The sequence below is a fragment of the Bufo bufo genome, chromosome 2 (genome assembly GCF_905171765.1).
Source record: "Bufo bufo chromosome 2, aBufBuf1.1, whole genome shotgun sequence".
Lineage (NCBI taxonomy): Eukaryota > Metazoa > Chordata > Amphibia > Anura > Bufonidae > Bufo > Bufo bufo.
The window spans coordinates 571,946,195-571,967,233 of NC_053390.1; the positions used below are offsets into that span (position 1 = coordinate 571,946,195).

The 21,039-nt window shown below is 40.5% G+C and overlaps 1 protein-coding gene across 1 annotated transcript in view; it reads right to left on the reverse strand.

Annotated features, from left to right (window-relative positions):
- Window positions 1-21,039, reverse strand: part of STPG2 (sperm tail PG-rich repeat containing 2) — a 1,039,376-nt gene that overhangs the window by 831,004 nt on the left and 187,333 nt on the right. The window contains exon 11 of the mRNA XM_040419865.1: window positions 13,498-13,590. Within this exon, the coding sequence (XP_040275799.1) occupies window positions 13,498-13,590 (93 nt within the window). The remainder of the gene's footprint in view (window positions 1-13,497; window positions 13,591-21,039) is intronic.

The following is a 21,039-nucleotide window of genomic DNA, read 5'->3' on the forward strand; positions in this document are numbered from 1 at the left end:
GTTCATGTTTTGTATTACGTTTTATATATATTCATAAGTTGTCTGTAGTTGGTAATGCCCTAATTCATTGGAAGGAAGCTTAACCCTGCCTATCCCTGAAGGAGAAGCTATCTAGCTAGTATTGCATCAGCCAAGTGTCAGTTTAGCTCTACCTGCTGTTAAGGGCAGATGTTAGTGAAGTTTTAGCTTAGTCTGAGAGAGGCAGCAGCCATTCCAGTCTGAATCCGCATGTGAGAAGCAGCAGCATCAGAGCCTGGTTGAACACCTGTTTGGCTGTTGCTGGTGAGAAACCCAGCTTTACTGAAGCTGAAAATAAGTAAAGAGAACAGCAAATGTGCCAGGAGTGAATCCTTGAGGGAAGGAGGAGCAAATATCCAAAGTCTAGAATCACAAGGCCATGCATGCTAGCAAAGTATTCCTTGTTCATGGCTATAGACTTTGATGCTTGTGGAAGGATTAACAGTCACAGGCACCTTTCACACGTATATAATGGTTTGGCCAACCATTTGACAATCTGCATTCCTCTGTCGGGGATTGCAGAGCTGATTGTGAGACTTTTTGCAAGTGGATGGTTTGTAGTCTGTAGTGACTACTACACTTTCTTGCTATGTGTGTGGATGGTTTGTAGTCTGTGATGCCTTCAAAATTTTAGAGAGTTTTGCACAGCTGTGATCACTGAGGAAGGGGCAATACGTTGGACCCCGAAACGCGTCTGGTGCTACACCCCCTGCTTATTTATATTGAAAGATCCAAGCACCTTAAATCGACCATTTGACAGACTATACCTGGACATCGTTCCCGACGAGAAACCTCTGATACAACACTGCTGCAAAATCTCCGGTATAATATCATTGCGGAATCCTTCACTCAGAGGCCGTAAGCCGGAGACCCTGGCAGTGACGTGAAATACAACTACAGAGCCGTCGAGGAAAAGCCTCTTGATACATTGTGCTGCGCACATCAAGGGAGAGGAAATCCAACAGTCTGCGGTCAGAGACAAGGTAACTAGTTTAAAACTTGAAAGTAATTACGTAGCGGGACGCCGCTACTGCCTCGTTTCGGTGGGACGCTGCCGATACCGAGGGTGGACACAAAGACTTGATTTTTATACATTTGTTATTATACACCTGATTTTACATATCGACACCCAGGTGCAACAATTATGATTTGACCCAATGATCGATCAACTTATTCAACATATTTTTGGGACTATTGATCTATAATTGCAAGTCATATTACTATATTGCATCATTATCAGTATATTGCACAAATTGATGTACCTATTGTGTTAATCGAATCATTTTATTTTTGCTGCCAAATATCAATCATCTTTTTGATAATACTATCCAATACCAGCATTTTGATCATAACTATAAATAAAGCATTTAACTGTATGAACCACATGGTCACGGTTTCTTGAGTGCCCTGTTATATTATTTACTATATACCTTTTTGATTGAGTGAGTGGTCTCAATTATACAGGAGCACCAGTTTGGGGTCTATTTTTCCTAGTGCGACATCCTACTTGATTACCGAAAAAACAAATAAAGTAAAAAAAAATTGGGAAAATTTAGAAAAATGTGACATATTAGGTATCGCCGCGTCCGTATCGACTGGCTCTATAAACATATCACATGACCTAACCCCTCGGATGAACACCGTAAAAAAATAAAAACTTTACATCACAAAAAGTACAACAGCAAGCAATCAAAAAGGCGTATGCCCACCAAAATAGTACCGATCTAACCATCACCTGATCTCGCAAAAAATTAGCCACTACCTAAGACAATCGCCCAAAAAATTTAAAAAACTATGGCTCAAATATGGAGACACTAAAACATAATTTTTTTTATTTTAAAAAAGCTGTTATTGTGTAAAACTTACATAAATAAAAAAAAGTATACATATTAGGTATCGCCACATCCGTAATAACCTGCTTTATAAAAATATCACATGACCTTACCCCTCAGGAGAACACCGTAAAAAAATAAAAATAAAAACTGTGAAAAACAAGGCATTTTTTGTCACCTTACATCACAAAAAGTGTAATAGCAAGCGATCAAAAAGCCATATGCACCCCAAAATAGTGCCAATCAAACCGTCATCTCATCCTGCAAAAATCATACCCTACCCAAGATAATCGCCCAAAAACTGAAAAAACTATGGCTCTCAGACTATGGAGACACTAAAACATAATTTTTTTTGTTTAAAAAATGAAATCATTGTGTAAAGCTTACATAAATAAATTAATAGTATACATATTAGGTATCACCGCATCCGTGACAACCTGGTCTATAAAAATACCACATGATCTAACCTGTTAGATGAATGTTGATAATAACAAAAAATAAAAACGGTGCCAAAACAGCCATTTCTTGTTACCTTGCCTCACAAAAAGTGTAATATAGAGCAACCAATCTCATACGTACCCAAAACTAGTACCAACAAAACTGCCATCCTATCCCGTAGTTTCTAAAATGGGGTAACTTTTTTGGAGTTTCTACTCTAGGGGTGCATCAGGGGGGCTTCAAATGGGACATGGTGTCAAAAAAACAGTCCAGCAAAATCTGCCTTCCAAAAACCGTATGGCATTCCTTTCCTTCTGCGCCCTGCCGTGTGCCCGTACAGCGGTTTACGACCACATATGGGGTGTTTCTGTAAACTACAGAATCAGAGCCAAAAATATAGAGTTTTGTTTGGCTGTTAACCCTTGTTTTGTAACTGGAAAAAAATTATTAAAATGGAAAATCTGCCAAAAAAGTGAAATTTTTTAATTGTATCTCTATTTTCCATAAATTCTTATGGAACACCTAATGGGTTAACAAAATTTGTAAACTCAGTTTTGAATACCATGAGGGGTGTAGTTTCTAAAATGGGGTCCCTTTTTTGGAGTTTCTACTCTAGGGGTGCATCAGGGGGGCTTCAAATGGGACATGGTGTCAAAAAACCAGTCCAGCAAAATCTGCCTTCCAAAAACCGTATGGCATTCCTTTCCTTCTGGGCCCTGCGGTGTGCCCGTACAGCGGTTTACGACCACATATGGGGTGTTTCTGTAAACTACAGAATCAGAGCCATAAATATTGAGTTTTGTTTAACTGGAAAAAAAATATTGGGGTCATTTTTGGGTGGTTTCTATTATGTAAGACTCACAAAGTGACTTCAGACCTGAACTGGTCCTTAAAAAGTTCTAAGCCTTGTAACGTCCCCCAAAAATAAAATGTCATTCCCAAAATGATCCTAACATGAAGTAGACATGGGAAATGTATAGTAATAACTATTTTTGTAGGTATTACTATGTATTATAAAGGTAGATAAACTGAAACTTGAAAATTTGCAATTTTTTTTCAAAATTTTTGGCAAATTTGGTATTTTTTTATAAATAAAAATGAATTTTTTTTTTACTCCATTTTACCAGTGTCATGAAGTACAATATGTGACGAAAAAACAATCTCAGAATGGCCTGGATAAGTCAAAGCGTTTTAAAGTCATCACCACATAAAGTGACACTGGTCAGATTTGCAAAAAATTGCCTGGTCCTTAAGGTAAAAATGAGCCGATCCTTAAGGAGTTAAGAAAAGATCCTGTATATTAGGCAATGAATAAACTTTAATAATATATAACCCCTTTAAAGATATAACATAGAAACAGTACATATTATGGTAAAAGTTTACAAATATATATATATATATATATATATATATACACACACACAGTTGCAAGAAAAAGTATGTCAACCCTTTGGAATGATATGGATTTCTGCACAAATTGGTCATAAAATGTGATCTGATCTTCATCTAAGTCACAACAATTGACAATCACAGTCTGCTTAAACTAATAACACACAAAGAATTAAATGTTACCATGTTTTTATTAAACACACCATGTAAACATTCACAGTGCAGGTGGAAAAAGTATGTGAACCGCTAGACTAATGACATCTCCAAGAGCTAATTCGAGTGAGGTATCAGACAACTGGAGTCCAATCAATGAGATGAGATTGGAGGTGTTGGTTACAGCTGCCCTGCCCTATAAAAAACACACCAGTTCTGGGCTTGCTTTTCACAAAAAGCATTACCTGATGTGAATGATACCTCGCACAAAAGAGCTCTCTGAAGACCTACGATTAAGAATTGTTGACTTGCAAAAAGCTGGAAAGGTTTATAAAAGTATCTCTAAAACCCTTGCTGTCAGTCCACGGTAAGACAAACTGTCTATAAATGGAGATAAAGATGACTGCAAGAGCAGTCTGCTCAATGAGGTGAAGAAGAATCCTAGAGTGTCAGCTAAAGACTTACAAAAGTCTCTGGCATATGCTAACATCCCTGTTAGCGAATCTACGATACGTAAAACACTAAACAAGAATGGATTTAATGAAGGATACCACAGAGGAAGCCACTGCTGTCCAAAAAAAACATTGCTGCACGTTTACAGTTTGCACAAGAGCACCTGGATGTTCCACAGCAGTACTGGCAAAAATATTCTGTGGACAGATAAAACCAAAGTTGAGTTGTTTGGAAGAAACACACAACACTATGTGTGGAGAAAAAGAGGCACGGAACACCAACATCAAAACCTCACCCCAACTGTAAAGTATGGTGGTGGGTGCATCATGGTTTGGGGCTGCTTTGCTGCGTCAGGGCCTGGACGGATTGCCATCATCGAAGAAAAAATAAATTCCCAAGTTTATCAAGACATTTTGCAGGAGAACTTAAGGCCAGCTGAAGCTCAACAGAAGATGGGTGTTGACACAGGACAATGACCCAAAGCATAGAAGTAAATCAACAACAGAATGGCTTAAACAGAAGAAAATACGCCTTCTGGAGTGGCCCAGTCAGAGTCCTGACCTTAACCCGATTTAGATGCTGTGGCATGACCTCAAGAAAGCGATTCACACCAGACATCCCAAGAATATTGCTGAACTGAAACAGTTCTGTAAAGAGGAATGGTCAAGAATTACTCCTGACCGTTGTGCACGTCTGATCTGCAACTATAGGAAACGTTTGGTTGAAGTTATTGCTGCCAAAGGAGGTTCAACCAGTTATTAAATCCAAGGGTTCACATACTTTTCCCACCTGCACTGTGAATGTTTACATGGTGTGTTCAATAAAAACATGGTAACATTTAATTCTTTGTGTGTTATTAGTTTAACCTCCTCAGGACCGCCGTACGCAGGATTGCGTCCTGGCGGCGGCCCTGCTCTTCTGGGTGGACGCATATACGCGTCATCTCGCGAGACGCAAGATTTCCTGTGAACGCGCGCACACAGGCGCGCGCGTTCACAGGAACGGAAGGTAAGCGAGTGGATCTCCAGCCTGCCAGCGGCGATCGTTCACTGGGAGGCTGGAGATGCGATTTTTTTAACCCCTAACAGGTATATTAGACGCTGTTTTTATAACAGCGTCTAATATACCTGCTACCTGGTCCTCTGGTGGTCCCCTTTGTTTGGATCGACCACCAGAGGACACAGGCAGCTCAGTAATATGTTGCACCAAGCACCACTACACTACACCCCCCCATGTCACTTATTAACCCCTTATTCACCCTTGATCACCCCTGATCACCCTATATAGACTCCCTGATCACCCCCCTGTCATTGATCACCCCCCTATCATTGATCACCCCCCTGTAAGGCTTCATTCAGAGGTCTGTATGAATTTTACGGATCCACTGATAGATGGATCGGATCCGCAAAACACATACGGACGTCTGAATGGAGCCTTACAGGGGAGTGATCAATGACGGAGGTGATCACCCCATATAGACTCCCTGATCACCCCCCTGTCATTGATCACCCCCCTGTCATTGTTCACCCCCCTGTAAGGCTCCATTCAGATGTCCGTATGATTTTTACGGATCCACTGATACATGGATCGGATCCGCAAAACACATACGGACATCTGAATGGAGCCTTACAGGGGGGTGATCACCCCATATAGACTCCCTGATCACCCCCCTGTCATTGATCACCCCCCTGTCATTGATCACCCCCCTGTAAGGCTGCATTCAGATGTCCGTATGATTTTTACGGATCCACTGATACATGGATCGGATCCGCAAAACACATACGGACATCTGAATGGAGCCTTACAGGGGAGTGATCACCCCATATAGACTCCCTGATCACCCCCCTGTCATTGATCACCCCCCTGTAAGGCTGCATTCAGATGTCGGTATGATTTTTACGGATCCACTGATACATGGATCGGATCCGCAAAACACATACGGACATCTGAATGGAGCCTTATAGGGGGGTGATCAATGACAGGGGGGTGATCACCCCATATAGACTCCCTGATCACCCCCCTGTCATTGATCACCCCCCTGTCATTGATCAACCCCCTGTCATTGATCACCCCCCTGTAAGGCTCCATTCAGACATTTCTTTGGCCCAAGTTAGCGGAAATTATTATTTTTTTCTTACAAAGTCTCATATTCCACTAACTTGTGTCAAAAAATAAAATCTCACATGAACTCACCATACCCCTCACGGAATCCAAATGCGTAAAATTTTTTAGACATTTATATTCCAGACTTCTTCTCACGCTTTAGGGCCCCTAGAATGCCAGGGCAGTATAAATACCCCACATGTGACCCCATTTCGGAAAGAAGACACCCCAAGGTATTCTGTGAGGGGCATATTGAGTCCATGAAAGATTGAAATTTTTGTCCCAAGTTAGCGGAAAGGGAGACTTTGTGAGAAAAAAAATAAATATCAATTTCCGCTAACTTGTGCCAAAAAAAAAAATTTCTATGAACTCGCCATGCCCCTCATTGAATATCTTGGGGTGTCTTCTTTCCAAAATGGGGTCACATGTGGGGTATTTATACTGCCCTGGCATTCTAGGGGCCCTAAAGCGTGAGAAGAAGTCTGGGATCCAAATGTCTAAAAATTCCCTCATAAAATGAATGTGGGCCCCTTTGCGCATCTAGGCTGCAAAAAAGTGTCACACATGTGGTATCGCCGTACTCAGGAGAAGTTGGGCAATGTGTTTTGGGGTGTCATTTTACATATACCCATGCTGGGTGAGAGAAATATCTTGGTCAAATGCCAACTTTGTATAAAAAATGGGAAAAGTTGTCTTTTGCCGAGATATTTCTCTCACCCAGCATGAGTATATGTAAAAAGACACCCCAAAACACATTGCCCAACTTCTCCTGAGTACGGCGATACCACATGTGTGACACTTTTTTGCAGCCTAGGTGGGCAAAGGGGCCCACATTCCAAAGAGCACCTTTAGGATTTCACAGGTCATTTAACTACTTACCACACATTAGGGCCCCTGGAAAATGCCAGGGCAGTATAACTACCCCACAAGTGACCCCATTTTGGAAAGAAGACACCCCAAGGTATTCCGTGAGGGGCATGGCGAGTTCCTAGAATTTGATATTTTTTGTCACAAGTTAGCGGAAAATTATGTATTTTTTTTTTCCTTACAAAGTCTCATATTCCACTAACTTGTGACAAAAAATAAAAACTTCCATGAACTCACTATGCCCATCACGAAATATCTTGGGGTGTCTTCTTTCCAAAATGGGGTCACTTGTGGGGTAGTTATACTGCCCTGGCATTTTAGGGGCCCCAATGCGTGAGAAGTGGTTTGAAATCAAAATCTGTAGAAAATGGCCGGTGAAATCCGAAAGGTGCTCTTTGGAATATGGGCCCCTTTGCCCACCTAGGCTGCAAAAAAGTGTCACACATGTGGTATCTCCGTACTCAGGAGAAGTTGGGGAATGTGTTTTGGGGTGTCATTTTACATATACCCATGCTGGGTGAGAGAAATATCTTGGCAAAAGACAACTTTTCCCATTTTTTTATACAAAGTTGGCATTTGACCAAGATATTTATCTCACCCAGCATGGGTATATGTAAAATGACACCCCAAAACACATTGCCCAACTTCTCCTGAGTACGGAGATACCACATGTGTGACACTTTTTTGCAGCCTAGGTGGGCAAAGGGGCCCATATTCCAAAGAGCACCTTTCGGATTTCACCGGCCAATTTTTACAGATTTTGATTTCAAACAACTTACCACACATTTGGGCCCCTAGAATGCCAGGGCAGTATAACTACCCCACAAGTGACCCCATTTTGGAAAGAAGACACCCCAAGGTATTCGCTGATGGGCATAGTGAGTTCATGGAAGTTTTTATTTTTTGTCACAAGTTAGTGGAATATGAGACTTTGTAAGAAAAAAAACAAACAAAAAAAATCATCATTTTCCACTAACTTGTGACAAAAAATAAAAAGTTCTATGAACTCACTATGCCCATCAGCGAATACCTTAGGGTGTCTACTTTCCGAAATGGGGTCATTTGTGGGGTGTTTGTACTGTCTGGCCATTGTAGAACCTCAGGAAACATGACAGCCGCTCAGAAAGTCAGAGCTGCTTCAAAAAGCGGAAATTCACATTTTTGTACCATAGTTTGTAAACACTATAACTTTTACCCAAACCATTTTTTTTTTACCCAAACATTTTTTTTTTATCAAAGACATGTAGAACAATAAATTTAGAGAAAAATTTATATATGGATGTCGTTTTTTTTTGCAAAATTTTACACCTGAAAGTGAAAAATGTCATTTTTTGGCAAATAAATCGTTAAATTTCAATTAATAACAAAAAAAGTTAGAATGTCAGCAGCAATGAAATACCACCAAATGAAAGCTCTATTAGTGAGAAGAAAAGGAGGTAAAATTCATTTGGGTGGTAAGTTGCATGACCGAGCAATAAACGGTGAAAGTAGTGTAGGTCAGAAGTGTAAAAAGTGGCCTGGTCATTAAGGGTGTTTAAGCTAGGGGGGCTGAGGTGGTTAAGCAGACTGTGATTGTCTATTGTTGTGACTTAGATGAAGATCAGATCACATTTTATGACCAATTTGTGCAGAAATCCATATCATTCCAAAGGGTTCACATACTTTTTCTTGCAACTGTATATATGTATAATAGGAGTAATGACAGATGAGTAATGTATAAGGAGCTCACAGATTGAAATAAGTCTGCAGTGAAACAGTAGTATGAAGTCCGTCTATGTAGCAATTCTCAGTATCTTGTACCTGTTATTACACTCCCCTATATAACTATATGGTTTGTCTGCGTCCTGCCTGTAGTAACAGCAGATGATTGTTAACTGCTGTTTAAACCTGCCCTTGTAGCTTCATTTCAGTAAGTATAGCCTTTCCGTAAAAACAATTGCTTACAGATACAACTTATATGTATGCTTCTAACCTGTCCATAGATTTCTTCTGGGGCAGGCATACGTACAGTATTTAAAAAATGTGTCCTTTCGGCACACCTTTGGCCAGTTTATGTTGGTATACCTTTGGCCTTAGATATATTGACAACTATGCTTTTAAAAAACAACTGGATCCTGCGGTATACTTTTTTTTTTTAAAGACAGGTATATGCATCAGTATAGGCACAGAGATGCATACAATCAGCCGCATTGCTTATACATGCACACATGTAGCGCAAATATAAAGTAAATTTACCACAACACTACATTAGACACATATGTTTTAGAATAACCACTTAACATGGGCAGCACGGTAGCTCACTGGTTAGCACTGGTGCCTTAGGTTCGAATCCAACCAAGGACAACATCTGCATGGAGTTTGTAGGTTCTCCCTGTGTTTGTGCGGGTTCTCTCCGGGTACTCTGGTTTCCTCCCACACTCCAAAGATATACTGATAGGGACCTTAGATTGTGAGCCCCATTTAGGACAGTTGGATGCTAATGTCTGTAAAGCGCTGCGGAATATAGTAGCGCTATATAAGTGCATAAACAAAAAAAAAGTGTATTTCCTTCTTAAAAATCAAATTCTGTCATTTTTAGTTATATCCTTCGTACAAAATTGTTCCTAGCGCAGCTTCCACAATAATTTTGTGTCCAGCAATATTACTGCCATACAGTGATTAAATATTACCCCCATACAGTGATTAAATATTACCACCATACAGTGATTAAATATTACCTCCATACAGTGATTAAATATTACCACCATACAGTGATTAAATATTACCTCCATACAGTGATTAAATATTACCACCATACAGTGATTAAATATTACCTCCATACAGTGATTAAATATTACCACCATACAGTGATTAAATATTACCTCCATACAGTGATTAAATATTACCTCCATACAGTGATTAAATATTACCTCCATACAGTGATTAAATATTACCTCCATACAGTGACCAAACAGATTATGCCCCATATTGTACCCCAGACATTGGTTATGACCCAGATGGTAATAGTACACCACACAGTAAAAGTACCCCATTTGTAGCCTCCACAGTGATAGTACATCAACATGGGATGTATAAAACAGCTGAAAATACCAAGGAGGTTGCTGTAGACCAACAGGAAAAAAACATATGCAATTCATGCGGATATGCCTTCAAATCCATTCTAAAATTGGCAGGGGTATTTCTCACCTTCACTATTGCAAAGGGTGAAATCTGTAGTGGCAATCCACAGCATAAATTTACATACTCCAGATTCAAAATTTGCACTGCAGGTCAATTTACACTGAAGATAATTTTTTTTTGTCTTGTGTCTTAAAATCTCATCCACTTTGCTGGTACCGTACAACACTGTGGATTTGCCACATGAAAATCCATTAAGGAAAATCTGCAGATAAACCACTACATGTGAAACCACCCCACTAGTGCTCCTTTTAGGCCCAAATGGTAATAGTTCTTTTCTTAGTCCCCATGCCCACCACTGTGCCCCTCACAAAGTAATAATGCTCTTTTTGTGCCCCTTAGACAGAAAGCTTCCATAATCAGTATTTGCCCCATAAGATGCAGTGCCCCTAGAAACGAATAATGACCCCTTTGTGCCTAAGACAGCCTGAGGCTCATCAGTATTTACCCATATATAATACATGAAAGTATTATTAGACATGGGTATATACTGCACCTGTGTGAACTGGTAGTGATTGGAACCTCTTGAATGAGATGTACTACAAAAATAAGCTGATAGTGGCTCATCGTCAAAAGAGGCCAGCCAGCAGAGAGTAAAGAACAACCAGATACCGCACAGAAGAACAGTGCTCACAGGCTGTCACTCCTGCAGCCCGGTCAGTGCTTGTCTACTCGCAGCCTATGGTAATCGGCTGTGAGTAAAAAGCTTGCGATCAAAGGAAAGTGTCTCTGCTCTCCCCTCCACACCTCAGCTTTTAGTCTCATGTAAAAAAAATATGCACAAGGCTGATTTTAAAGTATGAAATGCTCTCCTCTAGGCCCCTTTGGAGATAAGGGCCCTGGGCAATTGCGTAGTTTGCCACCTTCCCTTTTACCCCCATGCCGACTCTGACTGTAAGACTGCCTCTTAGTGATTTCAGGAATGGACATCTTAAGAGAATGCAGATTTATCTTCAGATTGTATTTATTCATAAGTCTTCACCAGTTACAACCTGCCTACTTATCATAAATTATGATGGATTCCCTTCTCTTGTTTTAGTCCACTCTGTTATTTGTGACCTGTGCCTCTGGAGATAGGGGCCATGGGCAATTGCCTAGTTTGCCAAATCGCCCCCCCCCCCCCTTCCCCAATACCGACTTTGACTGTAAGACTGCCTCTTAGTGACCTCAGTAATAGATGTCTTAATAGAATGTAGACATATCTTCAGAGTGTATTATTGATGGATATAAAACACATTTCCAAGGAGAAGTCTTCACGAGCTACAACCTGCCTACTCATTGTAAATAGTGATAGATTCCATTGTCTTGTTTTAGTCCATTCTGTTATTAGTAAATTTCTCTAGATGGGTGAGAACCCCTGGGGAAGTAGTAATGGCGGCCATGCAATCGACTTGTTTACTTTTCTAGAAATGTCTATAATTGATTGATGGCTGAATAGAGTTTTTAGCACTTGACGGAATAGTACAGTTGTTGGAAAATACAAAAAGACTGAATATTTCTGCTCGAAGGAGAACAATAAATTCTCTTCACCTCTAAAATTTCCATCTGAAACTAAAGCTGTCAGAAGCATATTATTACATAGCATACAGAGCTGTATATTACCTTTCATTTATTTATAATAAAATGTGTTAAAAGAATAACACAAGATGCCAAACAAAGCAATCTGCAAGGCCTAGCATTTTTTAAGTTAAATAATTGTTCCTTCGGGAAAAGTAGAACAATTAAAATGAGTTTATAGAAGTAGAACTAAAATGTCATTTCTGATTCTTCTGAAAAAGTCTAAACAGAATTAACTTGTAATGCTATGTTTAGCTTCAGGCCAGTTCAAAGAATTGTTATCAACTGTTGCATATGGCTGTGGCAGAGATAATTTCGGCAATATTTATTTTATGGCTTTTTCACAGTTATGGATTTGCTTGGATGTACATTTTGGTTTATTTAGTTACATTAATGAGTAACAAAAAAAAGTTTCTTTTTACTTAAACTTATATATTGAATATTCATTTGTTATACTTTTCAGAACTCCTCACATGACATGCGTCTCAATGTGTAGCCCAAGCTATACACGGGGATAGGAGGATTTGTTCTATCTTTCAGATAGGATTAAAACAGAAGTAGATGGGAAATGATGGATAGGAAACTTAGAAAATGTCTGGGCCATTTTAATGGATGCCGTAAAACTGGGTATCATATAGGCTTTAAAGGTGTTGTCCAGGCTACAGATATTGATGGCATTTGCTAAGGACAGGCCATTAATATCAGATTGGTGGGAGTCCAACACCCAGAACCCACACCAGTCAGCTGTTCTGGACAGCAGCGGACAGCTCCATACACTGTGTAGTGGCCACAACAGGATACTGCAGCTCCCATTTGGGTGAGTTGGAGCTGAGCTGCAGTACACTGGCTCTGGAAACTGCATATTGTATGTGGCTTTCAGCTTCCGCTTTGTAAACCGTATAGTTTCAGGTCCAAAACAGCTGATCGGTGGGGGTGTCGTGTGTCAGACACCACTAATTTGATACTGATGATCTATCCTGAACTGTAAAAACAGGAAAACCCTTTTAAAATTCTGTGGATATACAGATGCAAGTTCACGTTTAATTGTCCGTAATAATGGATGATTTATAACCATTGAGATTATTTGGGCGCGGACCCATTCATTCTCAATGGGGTAGGAATGGATGCGGAGAGCACACTATGTGCTCTCCGCATTTCTGCAGCGTGGCCCCGAACTTCTGGGCTTCGGCCCCAAACGTCCGGGCCGCAGCTCCGCAAAAAAATAGAACATGTTCTATTCTTGTCCACAATTGCGGACAAGAATAGGCAGTTCTATGGGGGGTGCCTGCTGGGTGTATTGCGGATCTGCAATACACTACGGACGTGTGAATGGACCCTTAGTAAGAGGGAGCCTTGAGGATTTCTATAATTTACTGGTAACGTCAGTAAAATATTAGCAAATTGAAAACTAGTAGCCATTGTGTACATGATTTCAACTGTTAAACTACTAAATAAATATGAGTGACAAGACAATAAAGTTAAGTGAATTTCCCCTACAGAAATACTCTACCTTTGCAGTAATTTGGGTACTCAGTCTTTCTGTTCCTGATGAAAATACAGAGGATTTTTGATGCTTGTATGATTCTTCAGATCTATCTTTTACCTACAGAATTTGCAGAAAGGTAAAAAAAAAATGAATAAATTTTGTTTTGCATTTTCTTATACGATGTAAAATTGTACATTCTAGTGACAGAAGCATACTATAAATATAATAAAACTAGACTTCCCACAAGGTGTTCTCACTTTGCCGTCGAGGTGAAGACTGGCCATAGACCCTACGTGAAACTTCTCAGCGGGCCGATGCCCAGGGGGCTACAGACAGTATTATGTTAGCCAGTGTTACAGTTAAATACTGCGGTGGGGCATAGAAGCTAGTGGCCTGACCACAAGGCTTGGCCACTAGGCCCGAAGCATATGAAGTGATGTACAAACAGAACAGGTGGTTATGATTACTGGGACCACTATAGGGGGCATTATTACTACTGGGGGCAGTATTTTTCTGTAGCATAGTATTTGGGGCCAGTGGAGTGCACAGCAGGTACAGTATTAGGGGTGGCAGCAGGATGACACTGTCAGAGCACCAGGATGAGCAATTTGTGATGAGAAGGTAGGGAGGATGGTAGAAGAGTGAGGAATCTAAGATGTCTGTGTGGCAAATTCTGCATGACTGAAAAATGATGAAGATGAAATAAGTCATCCTGTCAGGCTGGGCTGAATGGAAAAGATGAGGAAAGAGAATTTCTACATCAGAGCAGATGTCACTTGATGTAATAAGTATCTCGTGTTGTATTCTCTTGTATGTTCGGGAGCTCTGAAATACCAGGCAGCATGCCCAAAATAGGACTAGCTTGGTGCTGTGGATTGCAATACGATGGTTAAACTTTTCGAACTTTTAAAAGTGAACCTAGATTTTCTGTGAGATCCTAGAACTATCCCACATGTGAAAATCCCTTCATACACTTCATATACAGTAGTTACTTAAGCTAGAATCTCAACAAGTTTGTGCCATACAGGTGAGGTATACAATGTGGGGACAGCAACCTATAAAAAAGGCCAGTCCATGAATCCTCAGTAAAGAATCGTTTGCTGCTAACTTGGCCGTATTATTTCCTGCAATGCTACACTGCACCACCATCTGCCACTGCCAAGGCACTCCGCCATGCACATCACAATTCATCAAGGGCACCTGAACCACCATCAAGCAGAAGACCCTAGAACCAGTGTTGAGCCCTGAAAAGAGGAAAAGGTATCACAACTGCACAGCCAAGAGAGCATTAGTGTGAGTAACGACTACAACCACCATTCTTGCTACTATCACTCCTGTCCTCTCCTAGGCTTGCTGTACTTGGTAGTCTCCACTTAATACGTTTATACATGTGTTGTACCTTTATGCTGTAAAGACTGGACAATCTCTGGGAAAAAGCTAGGCATCTATGAAATATTGGACTAACATTTCCAGTGACCAATCAATACCCTACCAACAAATGATTTGTGTCGCCCAGCTTTCCATGTAAATGGAACTTTCTATGCTAATTGTCAACTACATAACACAATAAGAACAAATCTCATTTCCTACAATTTCCCAAGCATGGGTAAAGCACTGTTTCCATTGCATGAAGATATGACACACACTGAATGGCCACTTTATAACAATCTAGAATAGGGGGCCACAGCACTCATCAATTGTATGGCTTTTCCGGGTGCACGTCCCTTTTAGATCCTTTCTCCACCCCAGGATCAGAATTCTTCAAAGTATATCACATATTCAGACAGCACCATGGTGGCCAGTGTTTGGGAGTGCAACTACACATATTGCTTGATGAAGGGCTCCAAAATTATATAAGCCCGAAACGTCGCTATACACTACACTGATGTGCGCTAACTTGTCTGGCTGAATAAATACCCAACTTTGACATCATTACTGGAGTGCTGTTTGAATATGTGATATACTTTGACCACTTTATAAGAGACACCAGTCTAGTAATGCCTTGGACCTCTTTTGTACTTCAAAACCTTCTTTGTTAAGCCCTACTTACCAAACATCCACCCACAAGTATCATAGGGCTCAGGCTATACCAAGAAAACATTCCTCACACCATTTCTCCACCTCACCAGCCTGAACTGTTGACACCTTGGAGAAGGAGTTTATTGATTCATGCTGTATACACCAAATTCAGAACCTTCCTACCATCATGGTGCAACACAAATCTGATTTATCTAATCAATGTTCTTCCACTGCTCAGTGATACAATTTTTGTGCTTATTTGCCAACTGACGTTTCATCTTTCTGATTTTCTTAGATAGCAAGGACACTCGAAATGGTCATCTGCTGTTAAAGTTCATCTCTGCTAGGTAAGAAATCATGCACTCGACAGTCGGTTTTTTGCAGTCTGCTAATTATGGATACTATGAACAGTCGGACACTAATAGAAAACTCCTATCTTTGCCCGTAATGCGAACAATAATAGTACATGTTCTATTTTTTTTGTGGAACGGACATGTGGACATACAGACACGGAATTAACATGGAGTCATTTCCATTTTTTCTGCGGCCCTATTAAAGTGAATGGTTCCGCAAAACAAAACGGAACGGACGCAGGCAAAAAATAAATTTGTGTGCATGAGCCCTAATGATGAGATGTGCCACTTTAGTTGGAGCATTAGAATTGGATTCAGCTGCAATTTGCTTGACTATGCACCGCCTGTTCATCAGAATAAGGGCTTATGCACGCAAACGTATTTTTTTTCCATTTCTGTGCCATTTTTTTTGTGGCCCATATGTGGATCCATTCACTTCAATGGGTCCGCATATGCATTCTGTTTCCGTATGTCCGAAAGGCTGATTATGGACAAGGATAGGACTGTTCTATTATGTGCCAAACATTCCGTTGCAGAATGCAGAACGCACACGGCCGGTATCAGTGTTTTGTGGATCGCAAAACAGACAGCCCTAATTCGTGACATCCTCCTCTGACCTCTTTTGTTAAAGAGCTGCCTATACCCACATCTTTTTCCTTGATCACACCATTCTCTGTCAGTTTTTCACGTACTGGCCTCATCTAGACTAGCACTGAAGACAATCCATCGTTGCCATTCTAATGTGAATTCTTACTGAAATGATCCAGCACATAGCTTTCCTAGAGACAGAAGACAGACTTATCTCCCAGGTACACAGCTCACAGGTCTAAATAGCAGGGTGAATAAGACTCCTGACCACCGGATATCCAGGCATACAGAGCAGTGACACATCTACCGCAGCCAGTACTCAAGAGTGCAGGCATCCAGCCTACACAACAATGCAGGGTCACAGTGAACAGCACTGTGACAGTTGGGGTAAGCTGTCAATGGACACATTTACCCCTAAGACTACATCCACATCTGCATTTGTAACCACATTATAGTGAATGGGATCTGTCTGGCAACGGCGGTGTCTGGCATATGCAGGACACGGTAATTCCACTATTCTGCTTCTTTACCGGAACAGAATACTGAAATTACAAGAGCAGATGTGGACATACAGTTGCAAGAAAAAGTATGTGAACCCTTTGGAATGATATGGATTTCTGCACAAATTGGTCATAAAATGTGATCTAAACATCATCTAAGAGAAGATACAAGCGGCACTTCTGCTTTCAGCGGTGCGGTGCGCGCGTCCCGGGAGGAAGATCCACAGATAATGGTATAGTAAGGACCAGCACTCGCTTCAGTAATAATTTCAAATAGATTTAATGGTCACATACAAATGATAAGTGACGCGTGCGTTTCGGCTACTGTGAGCCTTTGTCAAAACATAGTGTGTACAAGTTACAGACAATTTAAATAGACCGCGATAGAGCAGGAAATGACATCAGGTTACCATGGCAACATTGTAAACAAAGGACACAACAATGCCATTTCCCAGCTACGCTTCCAGATTATAGAGCACGTATCACTGCCCAGGAGAGGAGGAGACAGGTGTAAAATGCTCAAAAAAAGAGAAGCCTTCTGGATCCATCGCCTCCAAACCCTAGAACCAAAGGGATTAAATCGTGATTATGACTTAAACAGTTTTTTATAAACTTTATTGTGCAGTGACTCTCTCAACATGTTCCCTCTTTCTTTCTTCCACAGAGAACTTGACTCCAATCTATATCATTTAGTGCTTGATCAGGGCGTAAGTGTACCACGCATAATAGCAGCACCGCTGCATTCAGTATTTTGCATTATATCACAAGGTTTAGCAAAATGTGGCAGTGTAAAGCATGGTGTACTGTGCATTAATTATGTTCTTTTTCCTCTTTTTTCTTTTGAATTAGTTTGCTATAGTAACTAGCATCCAGCATGCTATATTATATCTTTGGAAATATATCATTCAGTGCTTGATCAGAGCGTAAGTTTACCACGCATAATAGCAGCACCGCTGCATTCAGTATTTTGCATCATATAACAAGGTTTAGCAAAATGTGGCAGTGTAAAGCATGGTGTACTGTGAATTAATTATGCTCTTTTTTCTCTTTTTTTCTCTGAATTAGTTTGTTATAATAACTAGCATCCAGCATGTTATATTACATCCCCAGCATTATATGATTCACAGCTTACAGCAGTGCCTAGCCTGGTGCCCTATCAAGCAATTAATGTCAGCTGCTCATCCACCTGTTCTATCACTATCTCTGCATTGTTGTGTCCTTTGTTTACAATGTTGCCATGGTAACCTGATGTCATTTCCTGCTCTATCGCGGTCTATTTAAATTGTCTGTAACTTGTACACACTATGTTTTGACAAAGGCTCACAGTAGCCGAAACGCACGCGTCACTTATCATTTGTATGTGACCATTAAATCTATTTGAAATTATTACTGAAGCGAGTGCTGGTCCTTACTATACCACTAAACATCATCTAAGTCACAACAATAGACAATCACAGTCTGCTTAAACTAATAACACACAAAGAATTAAATGTTACCATGTTTTTATTGAACACACCATGTAAACAGTCACAGTGCAGGTGGAAAAAGTATGTGAACCCTTGGATTTAATAACTGGTTGAACCTCCTTTGGCAGCAATAACTTCAACCAAACGTTTCCTGTAGTTGCAGATCAGACGTGCACAACGGTCAGGAGTAATTCTTGACCATTCCTCTTTACAGAACAGTTTCAGTTCAGCAATATTCTTGGGATGTCTGGTGTGAATCGCTTTCTTGAGGTCATGCCACAGCATCTCAATCGGGTTGAGGTCAGGACTCTGATTGGGCCACTCCAGAAGGCATATTTTCTTCTGTTTAAGCCATTCTGTTGTTGATTTACTTCTATGCTTTGGGTTGTTGTCCTGTTGCAACATCCATCTTCTGTTGAGCTTCAGCTGGTGGACAGATGGCCTTAAGTTCTCCTGCAAAATGTCTTGATAAACTTGGGAATTCATTTTTCCTTCGATGATAGCAATCCGTCCAGGCCCTGACGCAGCAAAGCAGCCCCAAATCATGATGCCTCCACCACCATACTTCACAGTTGGGATGAGGTTTTGATGTTGGTGTGTTGTGCCTCTTTTTCTCCACACATAGTGTTGTGTGTTTCTTCCAAACAACTCAACTTTGGTTTTATCTGTCCACTGAATATTTTTGCCAGTACTGCTGTGGAACATCCAGGTGCTCTTGTGCAAACTGTAAACGTGCAGCAATGGTTTTTTTGGACAGCAGTGACTTCCTCTTTGGTATCCCCCCATGAAATCCATTCTTGTTTAGTGTTTTACGTATCGTAGATTTGCTAATAGGGATGTTAGCATATGCCCGAGAGATTTTTGTAAGTCTTTAGCTGACACTCTAGGATTCTTCTTCACCTCATTGAGCAGTCTGCGCTGTGCTCTTGCAGTCATCTTTACAGGACGGCCACTCCTAGAGAGAGTAGCAGCAGTGCTGAACTTTCTCCATTTATAGACAATTTGTCTTACCATGGACTGATGAACAGCAAGGCTTTTGGAGATACTTTTATAACCCTTTCCAGCTTTATGCAAGTCAACAATTCTTAATCGTAGGTCTTCTGAGAGCTCTTTTGTGCGAGGCATCATTCACATCAGGCAATGCTTCTTGTGAAAAGCAAACCCATAACTGTTGTGTGTTTTTTATAGGGCAGGGAAGCTGTAACCAACACCTCCAATCTCATCTCATTGATTGGACCCCAGTTGGCTGACGCCTCACTCCAATTAGCTCTTGGAGATGTCATTAGTCTAGGGGTTCATATACTTTTTCCACCTGCACTATGAATGTTTACATGGTGTGTTCAATAAAAACATGGTAACATTTAATTCTTTGTGTGTTATTAGTTTAAGCAGACTGTGATTGTCTATTGTTGTGACTTAGATGAAGATCAGATCACATTTTATGACCAATTTGTGCAGAAATCCATATCATTCCAAAGGGTTCACATACTTTTTCTTGCAACTGTAGTGTAACAGGGTATATTAAAAGGAACCTGTCACCGTGAAAATGTAAAATAATCTGCAGGCAGCATGTTATAGAACAGGAGGAGCTGAGCAGATTTTATAGGAAAAGATTCAGTAAAACTTGCAATTTATACATTTAAATTCTTGCTCATTCTGGGCTTTGAAGTCCAGGAGGCGGTCCTATCAGTGATTGACAGCCTTCCCTCTATGACTGTGTATACAGAGATAACTGTCATCACTCATAGGACTGGCTCCTTGACTTCAAAGCCCAGAATGAGCAGTAATATAAATGAGAAAATTACAAGTTTTACTGAATCTTTTTCCCACAAAACTATACACCCCTGTTAAAATGTCAGGTTTCTGTGCTGTAAAAAAATTAGACAAAGATAAATAATTTCAGAACTTTTTCCACCTTTAATGTGACCTATAAACTGTACCACTCAATTGAAAAACAAACTGAAATCTTTTAGGTGGAGGGAAGAAAACAAACAAAAAAATAATGTGGTTGCATAAGTGTGCACACTCTCTTATAACTGGGGATGTAGCTGTGTTCAGAATTAAGCAATCACATTCAAAATCATGTTAAATAGTCGTCAGCATACACCTGCCATCATTTAAAGTGCCTCTGATTAACTCCAAATAAAGTTCAGCTGCTCTAGTTGGTCTTTCCTGAAATGTTCTTAGTCGCATTCCACAGCAAAAGCCATGGTCCACAGAGAGCTTCCAAAGCATCAGAGGGATCTCATTGTTAAAAGGTATCAGTCAGGAGAAGGGTACAAAAGAATATCCAAGGCATTAGATATACCATGGAACACAGTGAAGATAGTCATCATCAAGTGGAGAAAATATAGCACAACAGTGACATTACCAAGAACTGTACGTCCCTCCAAAATTGATGAAAAGATGAGAAGAAAACTGGTCTAGGAGGCTACCAAGAGGCCTACAGCAACATTAAAGGAGCTGCAGGAATATCTGGCAAGTACTGGCTGTGTGGTACATGTGACAACAATCTCCCGTATTCGTCATATGTCTGGGCTATGGGGTAGAGTGGCAAGACGAAAGCCTTTTCTTACTAAGAAAAACATCCAAGCCAGGCTACATTTTGCAAAAACACATCTAAAGTCTCCAAAAAGCATG